At 37.8% G+C, this 19,430-nt stretch overlaps 3 protein-coding genes across 3 annotated transcripts; 2 read left to right on the top strand and 1 right to left on the bottom strand.

Moving 5' to 3' along the window:
- Window positions 1-1,644: 1,644 nt before the first annotated feature.
- Window positions 1,645-9,856, top strand: LOC103701046 (RGS1-HXK1-interacting protein 1). The gene is made up of 8 exons (XM_008782984.4): window positions 1,645-1,952; window positions 5,337-5,403; window positions 5,578-5,655; window positions 6,166-6,218; window positions 8,909-9,045; window positions 9,181-9,245; window positions 9,396-9,454; window positions 9,545-9,856. Exons 1-8 carry the CDS (start codon window positions 1,755-1,757, stop codon window positions 9,632-9,634), a joined length of 747 nt encoding a protein of 248 aa, XP_008781206.2. The 5' UTR covers window positions 1,645-1,754; the 3' UTR covers window positions 9,635-9,856.
- A 777-nt stretch (window positions 9,857-10,633) lies between these two features.
- On the top strand, window positions 10,634-16,762 carry LOC103701147 (pentatricopeptide repeat-containing protein At3g03580). The gene is made up of 4 exons (XM_008783120.4): window positions 10,634-10,702; window positions 11,052-14,392; window positions 15,911-16,150; window positions 16,253-16,762. Exons 1-2 carry the CDS (start codon window positions 10,634-10,636, stop codon window positions 13,866-13,868), a joined length of 2,886 nt encoding a protein of 961 aa, XP_008781342.4. The 3' UTR covers window positions 13,869-14,392; window positions 15,911-16,150; window positions 16,253-16,762.
- Window positions 16,763-17,659: 897 nt separating this feature from the next.
- On the bottom strand, window positions 17,660-18,769 carry LOC103701146 (glutathione transferase GST 23-like). Its single transcript, XM_008783119.3, has 2 exons — window positions 18,428-18,769; window positions 17,660-18,235 (listed from the first exon to the last, which is right to left on the bottom strand). The coding sequence occupies exons 1-2, from the start codon at window positions 18,746-18,748 to the stop codon at window positions 17,861-17,863; spliced, it is 696 nt and encodes a 231-aa protein (XP_008781341.1). The 5' UTR covers window positions 18,749-18,769; the 3' UTR covers window positions 17,660-17,860.
- Window positions 18,770-19,430: the final 661 nt, after the last annotated feature.

Raw genomic sequence — 19,430 nt, 5'->3', positions numbered from 1 at the left:
TTGTGGTTAGTGGTTTGTGGTTAGTGGTTACCCATTTAGGGGGACTTGGTCTGAGTTGGCAGTGGGGCCCCGTCGGGCATAAAAAGTGGGACCACGCTGCCTCCGTGTCAGAATGGCGCGCCATTTTATGCAGAGCAGTACCTGGGGAGTCGTTTAGCATTTGATGGTCTCATGTGGCGTTATATTATAAATCATACATCAAGAGTCGTGAGATGCAAAGTATTAAAGGTCTCGTGTCTCGCATCTCAAAAATCAACGAGTTGTGCGGCAGCATCAAATTGGCTTATATTAATACTGATTCTACTTAAATATTTTAGGTGGAGAGGTGGACTGGTAGCTGTGACTACTAATGACGTGGCTCCACAAATATGACATACTACACCTACCAGTCAAGTGAAATGTGATTGTGCAACTATTCAAAAGTTTTTTTTAGTTTATTATGAAATACCAAATTTTTACAAATTATAAGTTCCCTTATGGGAAGAAGAATGTACATAGAATTATGTCTTGTTGATGCTCCCATCCCGTCATATGCATCTCACTCTTCTACAACCTTCTTCGCCCACGTCAATCAAGAAGCCTCTTATCCAAGCGGCCAAAGTGGACAATGCAAACCCAGATTGAGGACAAGCTTGGCACTCAAAGCCACCTAAAATTCTAACCGCAAGTCAAACATACTTGCTCAATGCCTAGCCGTGACATAAGGTAGATAGGAGTTGATTTATATCAAGCAGTAACATTTGTCAATAATCGGAGATACCAAAATTTTGATCATCACTATAGTTGGATTGTTTTATGTAATCTTGTCAAAAGGCTTCAAGAAAAATAACTTCTGCATGAGTGGAAAAAGCACTTCAACCGTGCAAGTGCCACACCTTTATTATTTTATCATTAATTAGTGCAGATGGGCGCCTAAAGCATATTCTAATTTTCTAATTTACATATATAAGAACATTCAATTAAGCCTCGGTATTAAACTAGTTTGGACATTAATTCTTTTTTTTATTCCACTCTTTTATAATAATATTGTTTGAAAAATATAACGATATCAAATCATGTTTTACTTTTGGGTTTTTTTTGCATGGATATCCTTCTAAATATCGGATTTTGCATGAATATCCTTTCAAAATTGATATTTGTATGTATACCCTCGTAAAACTCTAATATTGTACGCATACCCCTAATATAATGATTATTCTAACGGTGTTAAGAAAAATCAAATGTATATTAATTTAAAAAAAATAAAATTACACTATTGCCCCATCTTCTTTTCTGTTATCGGAATCGTGATCTATTTGCATATCTACCAATTAAAGATATTTTAGTCATTTTAAATTTGAAACCGTTAATTTTAACGTTACTAGATAGTATGAATAAATAAAAATAAAAAAAGATAGAATAGTAAAATAAGTATTTTATGTTGATATACATTTAAATATTAATTTAAAAAGGATATTCATGCAAAATTTAATATTTAGAAGAATTATAAAAAAAATTACTTAATAAAAAAATTATAATTAAATACTTAGGCGAGGTGGATCTACGCTAAACCTAACCCAACGAAGATAGAATTGTCAGCCAGGAGGCTCGCAAGTGGTGACCCAACTTGCCCGGTAGGGCAAGAAGACCCTCCTTTGCTTCTTAGATTTGACAGGGGCCGCTTCTTATGTTATTTTTCTTTGGTAATTCGGTGATCCCGGAACTCTGTTCTTCCGCAGGGCCTGGTTTCGGCCGCCGTCAAGAACATCCCAGCGATGAGGGCGGACGCGTCCGCTCCTCGCCCTCTGCCGCCGGCGCTGTCGGCGGCGGCCAACCCAGAAGGCATCCACGACCTACGGACTGTCCATTCGTCGTCGGAGGAGAACACCTTGGCCTCTGGTCCCTACGGCTCCGCTCTCCGATTCGCTCCATCTCCGCAGGAGAATTCCTCTTGGTCCCTCCAAAGATTGCAGGTTTCTTGACCCAAGCCCACCCCCAAAATTCATTCCTTTTATACCATTGATTTGAAATTTGTTCGTTGTCCGCTATACTTGTGTTTGATTTCGGTTTTGGTCCATTCATTCTTTGATTATTTGCGATATCTGGGTACCCTTTTTTTGAAGTTTTTCTTGATTGGTAAAGAAAGGATTAAGGCACATTGAGTAGTGTAGAGATGTGAAAACAAGTGGTGGCATCAATTGTTTGGGGAGAAATGTCTAGAGTTTTATACATTGCACTTGAAGTTTTATGCAGAAAAGAAGACACTTTCTTTAAATTAGAAGAGGTTGTGATCTGTTCTATTTTAATTGATTTGGGTTTGATACCGTTTGATTGTTTACTCAGCCGCTTGTCATCGCTTCTGTATTTTGTCGATGAAGAACAATAAAGGAGAAGGTATAATTAGGTGTTGTAAAGTGAACTTATTTCTTGGAAAAAAGGAAATGGAGGCCGATACTTTAGGAAAATTGATATGTATATGGCAGATGCAAGAGAATAATATTTTCTTGTCAGATTAGAACCAGGGCGCTAATATGTCTAAGAAACATAGAACTATTGGATTAGACTTTACTCTTCAAGAGTTTGAACTTTATATTGGCTCTGTTATTTTTCTTAAAAACAAATTGGCTCTGCGACACTTATAGCACTGGCCTAGTTGACAATTAAGCCTTTATTTGTGCTTACCTAGTTTACAAGGTTCATCATCTGATTTGACAAAGAAAAACAATATAATTTGATCTTTTATATGTAGAGCTAAGTGTTGACTTGTAGATCCAAGAACAATTTGCACTATGAAATTTATAATTTGATATATAATTTAACCATGCTGGAAAGACACCTTAGCTTCAATTGAGCTTAATTGATAATCAAGCACAAATTGCTGACTAGGCTTGGTTTGTTAACCCAAAATCCAAGCTTAGAATTGTCTCGATCAGCTTATTGACACCTCCAATTAAGAATTATATTTGGTGAGAACATATAGAAGAGTGGATTTAAAAAAAAAAAAAAATCCTAGGAGCTCCATACTAGGGATTTTACTAGCTAGCCTTGTTACTTCTCAACTATATAGTATATACATCAGGATAGCGTCTCCTAAAGTTTGATTATGTTCTATGACTTGCTTTCAACCTAGAATTATCCCTCTACGATGGTAATATCTTTCTAGGGAAACTTTGGACAAGAAAGATCCTGTGATGAAACTTGCATGGCTAGTTGGTAATCTACGACTTCTTAAAATATCTGCCCTTATGCAGTCATGGAGCAATCTCTGAGGTTCCTTTAGGCTTTGAATGAGTTTAGACGGACATGGAAGAAGCCAAGGTTTGGATTTTGATAAGCAATAAAGCATCATCTCTGTATTTCAATCACGAGTCATGATTTTGAGTTTTGGCTCTAACTAAAATGTTTGGGCGGAGATGTAATTGCTTTATATTGGCAAATGCACATTAACCAATATGGTTTGGAATTTCAAAAAATTTGCATTAATATTGGCATGTTTTGGTTGTCTAGTATGGCCAATGCTTGTAGATTTGGTCATAGGTTTGCTAATGATGGTATAGCTATATCATGGTCATGGCTCAAAATTGATGTCAGTTTCTGCAATGTTATAGTGGAACATTTTTTTGGCTAAAAATAGTAAAATACTTATCATAGAATTATATTTCCTTACTGAGTGAGAGTGATCTTTACTTGCCATTATAATGAACTAGTGTTTGGCACGTGCTATGCATGTGATTGGATTTAAGCTTCTTGCTTCGCTTTTACATTGACTCTTCAAGATAAATAAAAGTTAAAAAGAAAAGAGTGATAAAAAAAGGGACATAGGTTTGGGGAAGGCATCGATGGTTAAGATTTATTGATTACGATTGGAGAGCGAGCTGGCTCTTGGTTTCCCTAATTCTCCTAATAATGTTCCCCATATTAATTAATTGTCTTTTGTGGTTCCTCAAATACACTGCCTAAGGGAAAGATCGGTAGCTGTTAAAATGTGTATTCGTATAGTCTGGCTATGGGAAGGAGTCCAGTTACAAACTCAAGTCCGGCTACAAACCTTCTGTCATTATAATAGTAGAGAAAATGGACAATGACATCAAAGTGACAATGTTGATTGATCTTTTCATTGTGCATCGAACACTCATTCTCTAACTACTATGTTAAATTTAAATGAAAATTTTCAGTGACATGATCAAGCATTAGACTTTATAGACATCACATGGTCGTGTCATAACAAATATGTAATAGATATCTTGTAATTATAACATAAAGAAGAACATTTAGTTGGAGCATTATAATGTTTCAAAACATTGATTACAATTGACAAAATCGGATCGGTGGGAGTGAAAATTCAATGCACATCTCGGTGACCAATTTATATCTAGATTGTTTCTTTTTATAATGAAATTAAAGATGGCAACTTGCAGACAAATCCAATGCACGAGAAGTAAGGTTTGAAGACCCAATCAAACCCAATTGGTCATGGCCATCCCAAATTGGACTAGAGAGACTAGGTCCTTAGATGGGGGTGTGATCCTATGTCTCTCCAATCCAAGATTCTTCCTGGCACTTAGGATGGGTTGACTTCCAATAATCCACTAGGAAGGCAATTTTCAATATTTTTTCTTTAATTTTTTCCTCCTCTTTCTTGTTTTTAATAGTTGTTTAGAGATTTCTTGTTATTTTATTTAAATTCATGACATTTTTGTTCATGATATGATTGATAAGTGTCACATTATTTAAAACTATTGTTACTTTTAAAAGTTTTTTCAATTCACTTGTGCTGACACCGGCAGCATAAACCAAACATCATCTCAAAAAACCTCTCCTAAACCCTAAATTTTGACAAACAACTCCTAAAAATTTTTAAACAATAAAAAGAACAAAAAAAGGGGCGTCCTCATGTTCTACCAGGACATCATTTCATCTCAAGTGCCAGGTTGGGACTGTCTTGATTGTGTCTCTGACCAGGATGGGTCCCGGGATCGGAGTTTTAACCCTCAACAAGAAGTATTTTCTTAGGAAATAAACTTAGATTTTAGAGACAACTTCCACTCTTTATTCATCCTCATGATTATTCTTTCTCTATCACCATCAACTTGGAGATAACCTTACTAGTAATGATTACATGATACCTAGAAACCTCTTCTGTCTTGACAGTATCCATAAATTAAATGAGTCTTATATCCAATTGATTTTCCAATCATATTGATTTCCCTCATTATCAACTCTCTTTAGAAACATAGAAATCTTACATGTTCTTATATTTTTCTCTATGTTGCATCATCGTACTATTTGCCACATAATAAAGACTTCAATAATTTTTCATGCAATTTTTTTGCTGATGGTGTTCTTAACATTTCCAGGATTACATGCCAAGTGTGCAGGCATGGTATAAAGATTATGAAGATGCCTTTGTCAAAAAATTTAAAGGTTGGCTCTTTTCATCTAAGCTAAATGCAGAGTATCTCTTTAGTATTCATCTAATCACTTTGTTAAAAAAATATTCTACTGTCCATTTCTGCGTGTAGCACATGGATGGCTTCAATATGAGGCATGCTTCTAACAAAAAAAAATTATATATTTGTGACTATTGCTGTTCTTTAGATCAGTTGATGATTGCACGAGATCACCCAACTGAGACATTTGGAGTTGTTGTTGCTGCAGGTTTCGTCCTCATGCAAGGTACATGTTACACCGCATCCAAAATCATAAATTGTTTACTTTCCATTGAGTCATGAAATTCACCATTAGGCTATGATAATTCAAGCATTAATACCACATTTTCCCCTTTGTTGTTTCCACGCAGACTTGTGTGAAGACACACATAAATGCATTAGAGTCCTACCCTGTGTACTAGATATTATACTGTTTAGCTGGTCTGTATACTTCTGAGCCTCATGTAAAATTTAGTTATTCTATTTTGCCTATTAATCTGTGACCATTGTATGCATGTGAAGAAATCTTTAAAACATTTGAGTTTGTGGTTTTAGGCATTCTAAATGTTGTTAATCATGATTGACAGTACTAGACCAATTTTGATAGCAGATCATGTAATTCACAAAAGAGTTCTGGCTCAAATTCTCTTTGTAGGATTCTCTCTCTCCCCCCTTCTCTCCCTATGTAATGTATATGTCTGTGTGTATGTACATATATGCATTCTTTAATAAACTTTAAGGGAATTTGTATCTGCAGGCCCTAGAAGGTTTTTGGTTCGTAACACTATTGGGCGTCTTTTGAGCGAGCAGGTAACTTTATCGCTGAAAGACTTTCATGTAAATTTCGTGCTTGGTTTCTTCTATATAGATATGTTTTTTTTATCTTATTGTTATATCATTCTGATCTTTAACGCTTTAATTTTTTGAATCATTGTGTTGGTTGATTATCATGTCAAAATGCTTTATCTATTGTAAAATATCTTGGATTACTATCATACCAGCAGTCGGCCATTTAGCTTTAAGTCTTCAACCAAAAGGTGAGTATTTCAATTTATAATCTATGCTTAGTTGTAGGGTGGTAGTATGCAAGGTTTAAGTTGTGGATTATCTCTGTTACTATCATGACAATTTTTAGTTTCTTTTGATTGGAATAAAAAAATGAATGAGGAGATATATTAAAAAGTAATAATATTTAACAATAAATATGTGACCTTAAAATGATGGTATTGTAACTATAGTATTTCTAAATTGCAAAATTCTGAATACAATTGTTTTTATGTTCTTAATGATGCAAAAACATTCTTTAGGTTCATATCTAAGCCATAGAGCTATGATTGGAAGCAGTTTGGCAGTTGAGATGTCAATAGTTGTACACTATTTCGAGTCACTTTCATGTTTAATCAATTGACCATATTTTAGAAATTGTTTGTCTATTAAGGAAATTTACTCTGACATTGTGCATCCTACATAACCACAAGCAGTGACTTCTGACTAAATTTCCTTATTTTCCTTATTGGTAAATTCCTCGTTTATGTCACTTAGTTAGCTTTTAAGTTTTTCAGTTTTCAAATAAAATATTATTTTTTGATGGAGTCCTGAACTGTAGTAGTCTAAGTCTCAAAAGTAGGAAGGATGGGTGATACACTGGCTTTATAAGAGAACTGTTTAGGGATCCAAACTCCAAATGCAAAATTTGTGTTTTTTTTTTCTTTCAAGAATAAGAAAATGTTCATTCCAGGTTGGCTCCTCCTCTTTAATTCTGATCTCCTTCTTTATATGTATCATTCACTCAACCTGTGATCTCTCTCTTTCTACTATAATACAATTGCTATATTGCTCTGGGAACTTATTATTCTGCTTCCCTTAGTTTTGTTTAATCTCATATTTGACACATTGTGACCTGAATTTCAACTGAGGTCAATGTTAAACCAATTAGTTAAACCCTAAAACCCTTAGAGGTTAGAATATCTTTCCTAACATCTTTTCCCCATTATGTAAACACTACAGCAGATTTATTTGGTTTCCCATTTGGTTATAATAACCAAAACTTCTCCTTTCTGTCCTATTTCTGGACGAATGGACGATAAGCTAAATCTTTGATCTTAAATCTAAAGCAAATTCCCTACCCATATGGAGGCCATCCTAGGTGGTCCTGCCTTATTTAGTTTACTATTATGATAGCTGCATACTATGTGCATGTTACTTGTCTTTTGATAACCACTTTAGATGCTCAAATTGCTTTTGTTTACTATGTTGATGACGATTTTCAAATGAGGCTAGTGACTAGTGTGCAATGCTTCAAATTATCATGGAATATCTTATGTAGGTTATTGCTATGAACAAGTAAGTACTGGGCATGCACAACGGCATTTCCTATGTGTTGGTTGACATTTTGACTTCTGAGAGGATGATAATATTGTGTGTAGTTTACCATTGTGACTTGTGAGTCACCAAATCGAATTTAATTATTGAAGTTCACTTGGGAACCAGGATTAATTCTCTCATTCTAGAATTCTGACATTTATCTTTGCTGCTTGGCAATATTCTATTTTGTCATTCTATTTTCCATTCAAGGCCTTCTTATTCCAGGGAATGACTTTCATCCTTTTCAGGTATATCATCATCCTAAGTCTGATGCAAACATTTTAAATAATGTGAACAAAGCCTGAACAGAGCCCTTGATTTAATTTGTATGTGATGAAATCAAATTAACATTTATTTGATGTGGATATCTTTAGGAAATTCTTTTAAAATCATGCATGTCTATATATCTATTTTGATATCTGGAGTTCTGGACCATAGCACCTCCTAGCAATGCTTATGGTCAAAGAGCGTTTGCAGCAGAGGCATTACAATGTAAAAGCAGATACTGGTCAAGAGGTGAAAGTTGCCTCATCAGTTGAAACTCATAAAAAATCTGACCTGAAGACTAACGCTATAGAACTCAGGTTAGGCTTTTTTATGAACCTGGAAAATGTAAATCGGAGTTCAGATGTTGGGAAAAGAGGCCATACCTATGCTAAATGTCATGATGAAAAAAATTAAGCTTGTCTGATTATTTCACTTGTTTGCTCTTGGTTACGTTGCTCCAGAAGTAGTATAAGTCTAGAAGATTGGTTTAGCTTCCTTAATGTTGAGATACTTTCTTTTATGTTGGATGGCTCAGAATGTTTGTATATTAAAATTTTTCTTCATGTAAACTCTCTCTACATGACTCTTTAACATATATCATAGGTTAAGCTTATGCACTAAATTTTGGAAAAATACTGAATAGTTTATCGGTTTATTTATTCGGTGATTCCACATGTTTCTTGATCCTCTTTTCTTCTGCATCTTATTTTTCTTCTATTTTTGCTTCCTACCCTGTAATGTGCATGTTACCAGGTCTTGTTAACTTCCAACTTATTGGATGGACTTTGTCTAAAAGTGACCTGCATCAGATATTAATTTTTGCTGCATATCTTTAAGTGCTTTTGTATTGCTTATTTACTTTTCATTAGGACCGATCTGCTAAGGCTGAATTATGCTTGAAAGAGCTCAGTCAATCTGTTGATAAACTGAAGAAAGATAGCAAGAATATGCTTCTAAAAGCAAGTTGGGGTGAACAGGACTTGCAGCGTGGACACACCAAAATCAGGTCATTGTTATATAACTTGCTCTACTTCTAGTTTGAGTGTTTGACTAGCTTTTGTTTCTTTAGTATACTATAGCCAATATATTCTTTTAGTAGGCTTCCTTGTATAGTTGATGATTGTTTTAATATGAGTTGCAGAGCTGCTGGACGTGAAATTCAGAGGCTTGCCAATTCCATTTATAAGATAGAATCTGAAGCAGCAGGTATCTGTTCTTTTTATCTTTCAGATGATTATGTTAATCCCATACATTGCCACTTGCAACGTATAATCAATCAAGTCTTTCTTTCAATATCTGGTTTCCATAATTGTCAAATTGTTGATTTGCCGTCTTCAATTGATACTTGCAATCTAGATTTGATGGATGGACTTAGAGCACTTCCTGGCAGAACTGCTCTGCAGCTTCGAGCAGAGGCAAGTCTAATACCTCTCTCGACAACCATTTCTTCTTGCAGTTATATGTGTCTAAAGTAGGTGATTCATTTTGACTTTTATGTGGTGCAGGTGGCTTCCATGGCATCAGATTTGAAAACCCAGAGGCGTGAACTCAACAAAAGAATCATGAAAATATCAGAACTTGGGATTCGTGTTTGATGAAATAATGCCTTGTGCTCTTTCTATGGAGGTTTTCTGAAGTCATGCCTCCTTAGCGATAAAAGGAAAAAAAAATCCTTGTTCAGAAGTGTTGGATGCTTGTATCTGTTGCTGCAACAATTGCAGTTTTATCTGCACAATATTGTTGCTGAAAAGTTCTATGACACCATTCTGCTCTCTGTTTTTTGAAAAAAAAAAATCTTGTGAGATTTCTTCTTCTTACTGAAAACATGGAACTGATCAGGATGGAAACAAAACATCAAACTATTTGCTTCTTGGCAATTCGGTTGAGTCAGGCATGGTTCATATTCTGTTAGATTTGAGTTAAAATGTGCTCGACCCAAACCTGACTGGATTTGATTGTGTTGGAGAACAGCCTACCTGAACCAAGCCCTCCATTTGGTTTAGTTGAACCAATTATGTATTGAAGATGCAATAATTAAATTTGAAGTAATAAAATAATTTCTATTTATTAAAAATGCTAATATTAACAACAATTAAATTTGAAGTAATAAAATAATTTCTATTTATAAAAAAAAGATAATATTAGGTGGTAAATGGCATGATGACATAAAAAACTTCATCCTATGCAAGTTAACAAAACCTAGTTTACATCTAAGATTTGATCTTGGTGGCTAGGGAAATTGAACTTTGCTACCTTAATTGTTTCCAGGCAATGATGAATTAGTCTTCGTTGCACTTCAGGGCGTACTTTTGAGCATACTAGGTTTGCACACTCTGCTCCATGTTTTGGCTTGGTTAGGTTAGGGTTAGGTTACCTGAACTTTGTTGGGTAGTTAACATGCCAACCGAACCTGGATTTTTTGGAGCTGCTTTAGTGATTCTAGGTTAAGTTTTGCCACCCTTAAGATCATATGGTGCTAGTTATTGAGAAATAAGTTGAGTAGATTCGCGACGCCAGGCGATGGGGCGATAGTCACCCCCTATTCAGGGATATCCAGAGTTTGGTGGTTGGCTGCAGATCATTCCAGGTGGCCCATGTGTATCGGGAGGCGAACTCGGCAGCAGACTGGGTCGCCTCTTTTGCTGCTCACCACTCGGGAGAGGGTATATGGACAGGGACTAACTCCACTCCTCCACCCTTATGTACTTTTTTTTCTTTTGACTCTGATGGTAGAACTCACGCCAGGTTGATGTGAGTTACCATAATACCAAAAAAAAAAAATAATAATTAAGGATCCAAGGTATATTATATAATATATAAATATATTCTTAATTTAATTTAACTGGGCTTGGGCAGCGTCGAAGTAAACTGATCTCGGCCCGTTTAAGAGATGGCCTCAATTTTTTAGGCCCGGTTGGACCTGATGGGCTGAAAAATCAGGCCCAGACCCGTCCAAAGTGAACTGCGCTCGGGCGGGCCGTCAGGTTTTATTAGAGCAGGTATAATTCGCAGCATGAGAGCACCATACCTCCAGCACCTTTCCATGCGCTGGCTCGAAGCCTCCAACCCCGAAACCTGGATTTCCTACGCTTGCGATCAAAAGCGCGCCTCTCCCGCCTGCAATGGAGCCGAAGCTCCCCTCTCCTCCCACAGACCCTCGGATATTTCACTCTCTCGGTCCCGATCTCTACAACCTTGCGCTTGTCCGTAACCAGAGCTCTATCGCATCTCAGAACTCCTCGCGAGCTCCACCGCATCCACTCTCTACTAATCACCTCCGGCCTCGTCCGCTCCCCCTTCTTCTCCGGCAAGCTCATCGCCAAGTATTCGGAGCTCAGGAACCCCGCCGCCTCTCGGTCCGTCTTCCTCTCGACTCCCTACTCCAAGAACAACATCTTCCTCTGGAATTCTTTGATTCGATCTCACACTCAGAATGGCATGTTCTCCGAAGCTCTGGATTACTATAATGAGCTCCAAAGGATGAAATTGGCCCCTGATTCCTTCACCTTCCCTTCTGTTCTTGGTGCTTGTGCTGGCTTAGGTGATCTCGAGCTGGGCCGGAGAATCCATGAACATGCTTTGGAAGTGGGATTTGGTTCTGATTTGTACGTCGGGAATTCTTTGATTAATGTGTATGCGAGGCTTGGTTCTTTAGAAGAGGCTCGGAAGGTTTTTGACAGTATGCAGCAGAGAGATATTGTTTCGTGGAATACTTTGATTTCTGGGTATAGTGCCAATGGGGAATGGGAGAAATCTGTGGAGGTTTATAGTGAATTGAGAATTGCCGGTTTGGTTCCGGATTGCTTTACAGTGGAGAGTGTTTTGCCAGCCTATGGATGTCTTGGTGATTTAAAATCCGGTAGAATGATCCATGGGCTTGTTTACAAGATTGGGATTGAGAAGGATAGATTAGTCAACAATGGTCTTATTGCTATGTACTGCAAGTTTGTGAATTTAACTGATGCTCGAAAAACTTTTGATATGATTATGGGGAGGGACTCTGTTTCTTGGAATACCATGATTGATGGCTATTACCAGTCTGGTGATTTTGACATGGCTCTAGAGCTGTTCCGAGAGATGGTGATTGGATCAAATCTGGATCTCGTTACGGTCACAATTATCCTCCATGTTTGTCATGACATTGGGGTCTTAAAACTTGGTGGTTCAGTTCATGGTTACACTATAAGGAATGGGTATGAATGTGATACTGCGGCACTGAATGCTCTTGTAGCTATGTATTCAAAGTGTGGAAATTTGTTCATGTCACGGAAAGTGTTTGATCAGATGGATTATAGAGACACTGTTTCGTGGAATTCCCTGATTAGTGGTTATGTTAGCAGGGGATATTTTGGTGAAGGGACAGATCTTTTTAGGTCTATGAAAGAATCAAAAGTAAGACCTGACTCTGTTACAACTGTAACACTTGTATCAATGTGCACCAAGTTACTTGATTCATGCCAGGGAAAGGGACTTCACTGTGATGCAATAAAAAGAGGACTGAGATCAAATCTGTTTGTCAGCAATGCAGTTCTTGACATGTACTCAAAATGTGATAGCTTAGAAGATGCATTGAAAGTGTTCGAGAGCATGGAAACCCCTGATGCAGTAAGTTGGAATACTATTATATCGGGGTCTGTCCAGAATGGAAATTGCAATTTAGCGTTCAAACTATTGAGCCAAATGAAGGTCAAGGGGCCAAAGCTGGACCTGGCTACAATATTGGGTATCTTGCCTGCATGCTCCTTTGTGGCGGCAAAACGACAAGGGAAAGAGATTCACGCTTGCATTTTCAAACTTGGTTTACACATTGATGTTCCAGTTGGGAATGCTCTAATTGAAATGTACTCCAAATGTGGCAGTTTAGATTATGCAGTCCGTATCTTTGAGCATATGAATACCAAGGACGTTGTGTCATGGACCTCTTTGGTATGTGCCTATGGTATGTATGGTCAAGGCAAGAAAGCCTTGAAAGCATTTCGGAGGATGGAAGAAATGGGTATAAGACCAGACCATGTTGCATTTATTGCTGTCATGTATGCATGTAGTCATGCTGGTTTAGTTGAAGAAGGTAAGATGCATTTTAAGAGGATGGAGAAAGACTATAATATCATGCCCAAAATGGAACACTATGCTTGCATGGTTGATCTGCTTGGACGTTCTGGAAAATTAATCGAGGCCGAAAAGTTCATTGATGAAATGCCATTGAAACCTGATGTAAGTATATGGGGAGCTTTACTCAGTGCCTGTAGATTCTCTGGTGAAACCAAGATGGCTGAGCGTGTTGCTGAAAAAATTATGGCCTTGGATTCAGAAAACACTGGTTATCATGTCCTTGTGTCAAATGTATATGCATCTATAGGGAAATGGGATATTGTTGGTAATATAAGGAAATCCATGAAAGATAAAAAAATGAAAAAAGATCGAGGATTTAGCTGGATAGAAATCAGAAATAAGGTGTATGTATTCGGGACTGGGGATCAATTGGTGGAACAGTCTAAAGAGGTTTATCAGTTGCTAGAAAGATTTGCTGGTTTGATGGCTAAGGAAGGATATATTCCTGATAGGAACTTTGTTCTGCAGGATGTGGAAGACGATGATAAGAGATACATGCTGTGCGCACACAGTGAGAGGCTTGCTATAGCTTTTGGGTTGTTAAATACAAAGCCTGGAACACCATTGCAGATAATGAAGAACCTTCGGGTGTGTGTAGATTGCCACACAGCAACTAAATACATATCAAAAATTGTCCAGAGAGAATTATTGGTCAGAGATGCTAATAGATTTCATTTATTCAAGGATGGAATTTGCAGTTGTGGTGATTACTGGTGACAAATCCTTTTTTCCCATACTTAAAACTGATTTTTTTCAGATGTAGAAATAGAAATAGAAATAGAAAGTAATAATGGGACAGATAGGTTCTTGATTTACTTGGTGGAGACTCACTTGATTGGTTGTTATCCAAATCACAAAAGGTCCTGAAAACCAGAAAGGCTATCCACACATGGAGTTATTGGACAGGCTGCTACCAAGATGTTAATCAAAGAGTTGGAGAACATTTTGATTTTTTCTTTTCTTTTTTGTGTTTACATAATTTGTTACAAGAAAGAGAATACCAAATATGACTATAAATTCATACCAATGAAAAAGAAAATCTGCAAATCTGCAGATATTCATTTTACAATTAGGTGGCATCTCTTCATCAATTGCATGCAAGTATTAGTTATCCATCATCCATGAGGTGGAATGGGAGTAGGAGCAGGTGTGAGATTGAAATAGTGGTTCTTTTATTTGTTCAAAATTCGGAGAGGTACAGGAAATGGGAGCAGGAGATAACAAAGACAGCCTGGAAACAGGTTTGATACTCAATGCTAGTTTATCTGATCATCAAACTTTATTTAGCCTTTGTCAACCTCATCTTGTTCAGTTTCCATTTTATTTCACCAAACTTGACTGCCAACTAGCTATATGTCGATGTCACTATTTAAGAGCTTTTCTGGAGCATTTGAATTTTACTCAAAATTCTGTTAATAATTATTCCGCACTTTTGACAACTTGTTCAGGTATTCTTCATCTTATTGTTACTCTGGAGGTTCCTGATTCTGTCTACCACCCAGATTGCTTGCTTACTTGCCTTATCTTTCACAATTTCCGATTTCAGTTCTTTAGTCACTTTGGTTATTACACTATCACTGGCGGCCTCATTAGCAATGAAACTTTGGAGCACAGGTCATCCTTTAAATGCGACAACTTGACCATTTCTTATTCACTCATCTTCATATTATTGCAGCTATCCTATCTTTCTTTTGTACCTGTTCTTATTGATGAATATGCTGCACACCATATTGCCTGCTTCTTTTGGTAAACCCTTGTCATATGATCCACCTGATGTTTATCAAAGGCATTAGTGACTTAGTGTAGTTGAGAAGATTTTCATAAATACATTGTAACATGCACACATCTTTAATTTCCGAAAGTATTCTTTCCTTCATCTATTGGATTCTATTGTTGGATTTTCATGCTCTTCTTTCCTGGCACATAGCAGTTTTATGCATGGACCCTAGGTTAGTGTCCTACCTGTAGGGTGTGCGCCTGTGACTACTTCATCTGGCTTTACACCTTTGGAACATTGTGAAGTTACTCCAAAACTTCTTCCTCTTCGAGTTTCACTGTGCTTCAAGATCTTAAAATTTTCATCTCTTTGCTTGACTTGGGTACTTGCTTCCTCTTTGATGCTTTTCATTCTGCAATTTAAAAAAGTTGAACTGTTGGTGCATGACTTTTGTCCTCTCTCATTGGCATCATATATCATTGGACACTCTGAAGGTCACTTTTTCATCGTTGATGCATGTTGGGCACCTGTTTTCATGATGCACATATTTCCTCTTGCGCTTATTTTTTTTATGCTTCTTCTGTTACCAAAAAAATGGGATATTCAAGTGGTTTGTCTTTTCATCATTTAGCTCAGTGCTAGGTCTTTGCTGTTCCTTACTCTTCGAGATGCGATAACAGCATTGCTTTTTCCAAAATTATCAAAGGCCATGTCTTATCTCAAATCTCAATGCCCGTACATTCTCTGCCTACATTGGTTCATTTGTGGAGGGCCAGATGATGGAATGTTTAACATTGCAAACCACATGAATTCCCAGTTTTGAGTAGTAAAAGAAGTTTCTTAAGAGGAAAACAAAAGAGCTCGACCGATGTTAAGCTTTGTTTTTCCCCGTTTTCATTTCTTCAAAGAGTTTGTACTCTCAGAATTCAACCTTTTTTTTCTGATTTATTTGTTTATGCTAGTTAAGATACAACCATGAAAATCCTTTTGAACCAAATTGCAGGCTAACCTATGCCATATTGCATGCTTTGAACTCCTGCAGGGATTTGAAGGCAGCAGGCACCTCCTTCACTATGAAGAGAAACAACCATATGGTGGTGGTGCATCAGTGACTGATTCATAATATGAGGATCCGTGCGAGCGTGCGTTTAATCTCACATTGGTTATTTGCTGGATAGATCTTGGATATTTATATGGGATCAAAAAATTCAAATAATACCTTTCGGCTAGCTATTTTGGATGAAGTCTTGAATTGTTACAAGTAGTGCCACAACCATGCAAGGTATTGTTTCATAATTAATCAACATCAACACTGATATAAAGCTAATGTACTTTTGATGGGCCCTTACGGAGTTGACAAACAGATGATGGTTCTTTGGTGCAGATGCCTTCCGGGCGACCATATGCAGAGAGACCACGACCGGACATCGTAGGTCATATGCATATTGGCATGCATCATAAAAGAACTAACTGTAACAACCGTTGACCTAGTAGAAAATGCCATGTTGGTCTTCCGTATATATTGGCATGCATCATATGAGAACAGTTGAGCTACGAGCCAGAGGCTATCAACCCAGCTAACAGTGGACTCTCATGTGACTCCCATGAATCAGCATACCGCATGCATTTTTCCTCTGCACCATGCATGATATGCCGAACATGATATACCAAGCGTTTGATTCTGCCTGTTGTGGATCACTAGAATATATCACTTTTGGCTGCAAGAATAATCAAAATATATAAATTTGGGCATGCTTCATTTTATATAGGAAAGAATTTTTCTGTTGGATGTCTCAGTCGTATATGTGAATGCTTACAATTTACATCTTATGGTCCATATTTATATGCTGTATTTTGAAGATACATGGGATGATAACTTAGAATTTGTGGTTCATCTTGTATCTTCCCTATGATTGTGTTATCTAGGGTGAATGAAATGCTGATTCAATCAATTTACCGACGGCATTATCTCTTCCCCATCTCCTTTATCTTAAGAAAAGAAGAGAGAGAGAGAGAGAGAGAGCGAGCGAGAGAGAAAGGAGGTAATCCCCTATCTCGGTGTAGGTAGGATACAAATCTAGGTCATTTAATTCCAATGTCCAAAAATTTTACCACAATCACTCATGTGGCATTAGAAAAGTGGATGATTGCTCGTCCTAAATTCTTATTCAAGCATTTCAGATGCTACAAATTTTTAGGTAGTCTTCATTGGAGGAATGTGCTTGTATTTAAGTGAATTGTGGTTGCAAATGACATTGCTAAACGGCCTGAGGCACACCGAAACAAGATCCAATCACTCGGTAGGGTAGGTTGGGCATGGAACGGATCTTACTTTGAGTTGGACTGGACATCTCAATCAAAGATAAGGTGGATTCTTGTAATCTATATCTTATTCCAATGGAGTTCATATCTCATTTCGGATGCCATAACCAGTTCAAACTTTGTATATGAGCTGGTCTAAATGGGGTGAGTACATGCCAAATCCTGACAACGGACGAGCCTATGAACATAGGCCCTATATCTTTATTTTGTGAGTAAGATTATTGGCCCGATATTTAAGCCACAAAGTAAAAGCCAATTTCCCCGCCACCCAGTCAAAAAAAAAGGTCCATCATCCTAACCATTAATCTCTCTCTCCCTTCTTCTTCTTCTTCTCCTCCTTCTTCTTCTTTTTTTTCTTTTTTTTAAGGTACACCAGCTGCTCATACTAATCTCGCGTAAGCATAGCCAACGGAGTCAAAAAAAAAGAAGACAACTCAAGGAAGAAGGAACGGTAGAATATCGAGTCCAAAAAACCTCTTTAGAGTGGTGGACAGCATAAGAAGCAACTCAGTTTACAGTCTTATTCACCTCTTGGTACACATGCACAGCCTAAAATGCATCGAAGGTTCTCCTTATTAGAAGTAGCCAAATTCCACAATGATAACCAGCCGACCGAAGGCCATGAGTTTGGCACCACGGCGTCAGCGAGGGAAGATGCATCTTGACACCCTCATGCATGGGTTTTGATGCATTTTGATGCACCTAACCGTTGCCGGCGATAGTTCTCGAAGAACTCCACCGTCTTGTCGCGGGGTGGAAGGTTCTCTTTGATCACAGGAACTTCGAGAAAATTATCAGTCCATGAAGCAAACCACGGAAACTTCTTAGAATCCAACACCTCAAAGAAGGCAACCTCCTCTGCCACCGGTAACCAGAAAGCCATCCAGCCCAAAACCAAGTCCGAGAATCCAAGGTTTTCTCCTCCAAAGAACTTCTTTCCCTTCAGCTCTTCATCCAGTACTCTCACAGTTTCCTCCAAATATTTGATAGCATTCTCTTTCTCCTCTCCTTCCGTAAAGTACCCTTTCCCTACTGCATCTCGACACTGCAAAAGAAACAAGAAAGAATTTTCGAAATCTGGAGACAATCTTAAGCAACATGAAGGTGCTCGAAGGCCACTATGGAGCTGTTTTAATAAGTGTAAGAAACCTTCTGTCATGCTACACCTAAAAGAAATAAGCTATATAGTGAAAAAAAAAAAGAGCAAGCAAACAAATTGGTCCTTGGCGTCGGTTACCTTGCCCTCACTATATGTGCTCCAAAAGCGTGCCTTGGTTCGTTCATAAGGATCCTCAGGTAAGATGGGGTTATGCTTCCAGACCTCATCAATATATTCAATGATAACAAGGGATTCGGCGATCGGCTTGCCGTTGTGGAGGAGCACGGGGACTTGCTTATTGATCGGATTGTACGCGAGAAGAGATGCGCTCTTGTTCGAGAGATCTTCTTCTATGTACTCGTACTCGATCCCCTTCATCTTCAAAGCCCACTCGACTCGACGAACTGCAGGACTTGCCCACATTCCGAAGAGCTTCACCTCGCCGCCGCCGCTCGCCATGGTGCCGAGCAATGCGGTATCGTGCCTCTAGAGGGCTAGTGCTTATATGCACTCTCGAGATGATGTTTGAAATCCCATGGACCTTCCATCCAAATCAGTGTTCACCGAATGTGAACACGCCGACATCTGCGGATCTTTGCTCGGATACTGTAATTTAAGGACTGCATCACTATTGATATTGATAAGCACCATAGGAAAGATATCTACCATGAATCCATTGCACATTACATGGCCCACTGATTCTTTTAACTTTTGGAAGACGGCGACGCTTCCCCACTGGTCTAGATTGGTTGACGCTGGCATTCATGACGAAATTTGACTTCAACAACGAAAAAACGGATCCAAATTCTCATCTCTGTAATTCTTGTCCATGATTCTTTTTTTTTTTGTGTGGTAAAGGGAGGCAAATGGAGCCCTGGCTTTTATTGAAGATTAATCGTATTTACAACAAAGATAAGGAGCAGAGATGAGTTATATTATCAAGGGAGGAGAGGAATAGATGCTAAAAAAAAATTAAATAGTTCCAAATCAAGTGCCTGATAATTAGGACAGAAAATATTGATGCTCGTAAGAAGAATCAGTAGAGAAAAGACCTCATTCAAGCTAACAAGCAGGAGTATTGATTGTCTGAAAGTTCCAAACAGTTTTACAAAAATTTTCAGGCCAACACTTTTCTGCTATA

The sequence above is a fragment of the Phoenix dactylifera genome, chromosome 3 (genome assembly GCF_009389715.1).
Source record: "Phoenix dactylifera cultivar Barhee BC4 chromosome 3, palm_55x_up_171113_PBpolish2nd_filt_p, whole genome shotgun sequence".
In the NCBI taxonomy this organism is placed as follows: domain Eukaryota; kingdom Viridiplantae; phylum Streptophyta; class Magnoliopsida; order Arecales; family Arecaceae; genus Phoenix; species Phoenix dactylifera.
The sequence above is the reverse complement of the archived record's forward strand: the minus strand, read 5'-3'. Positions and strand labels throughout refer to the sequence as shown.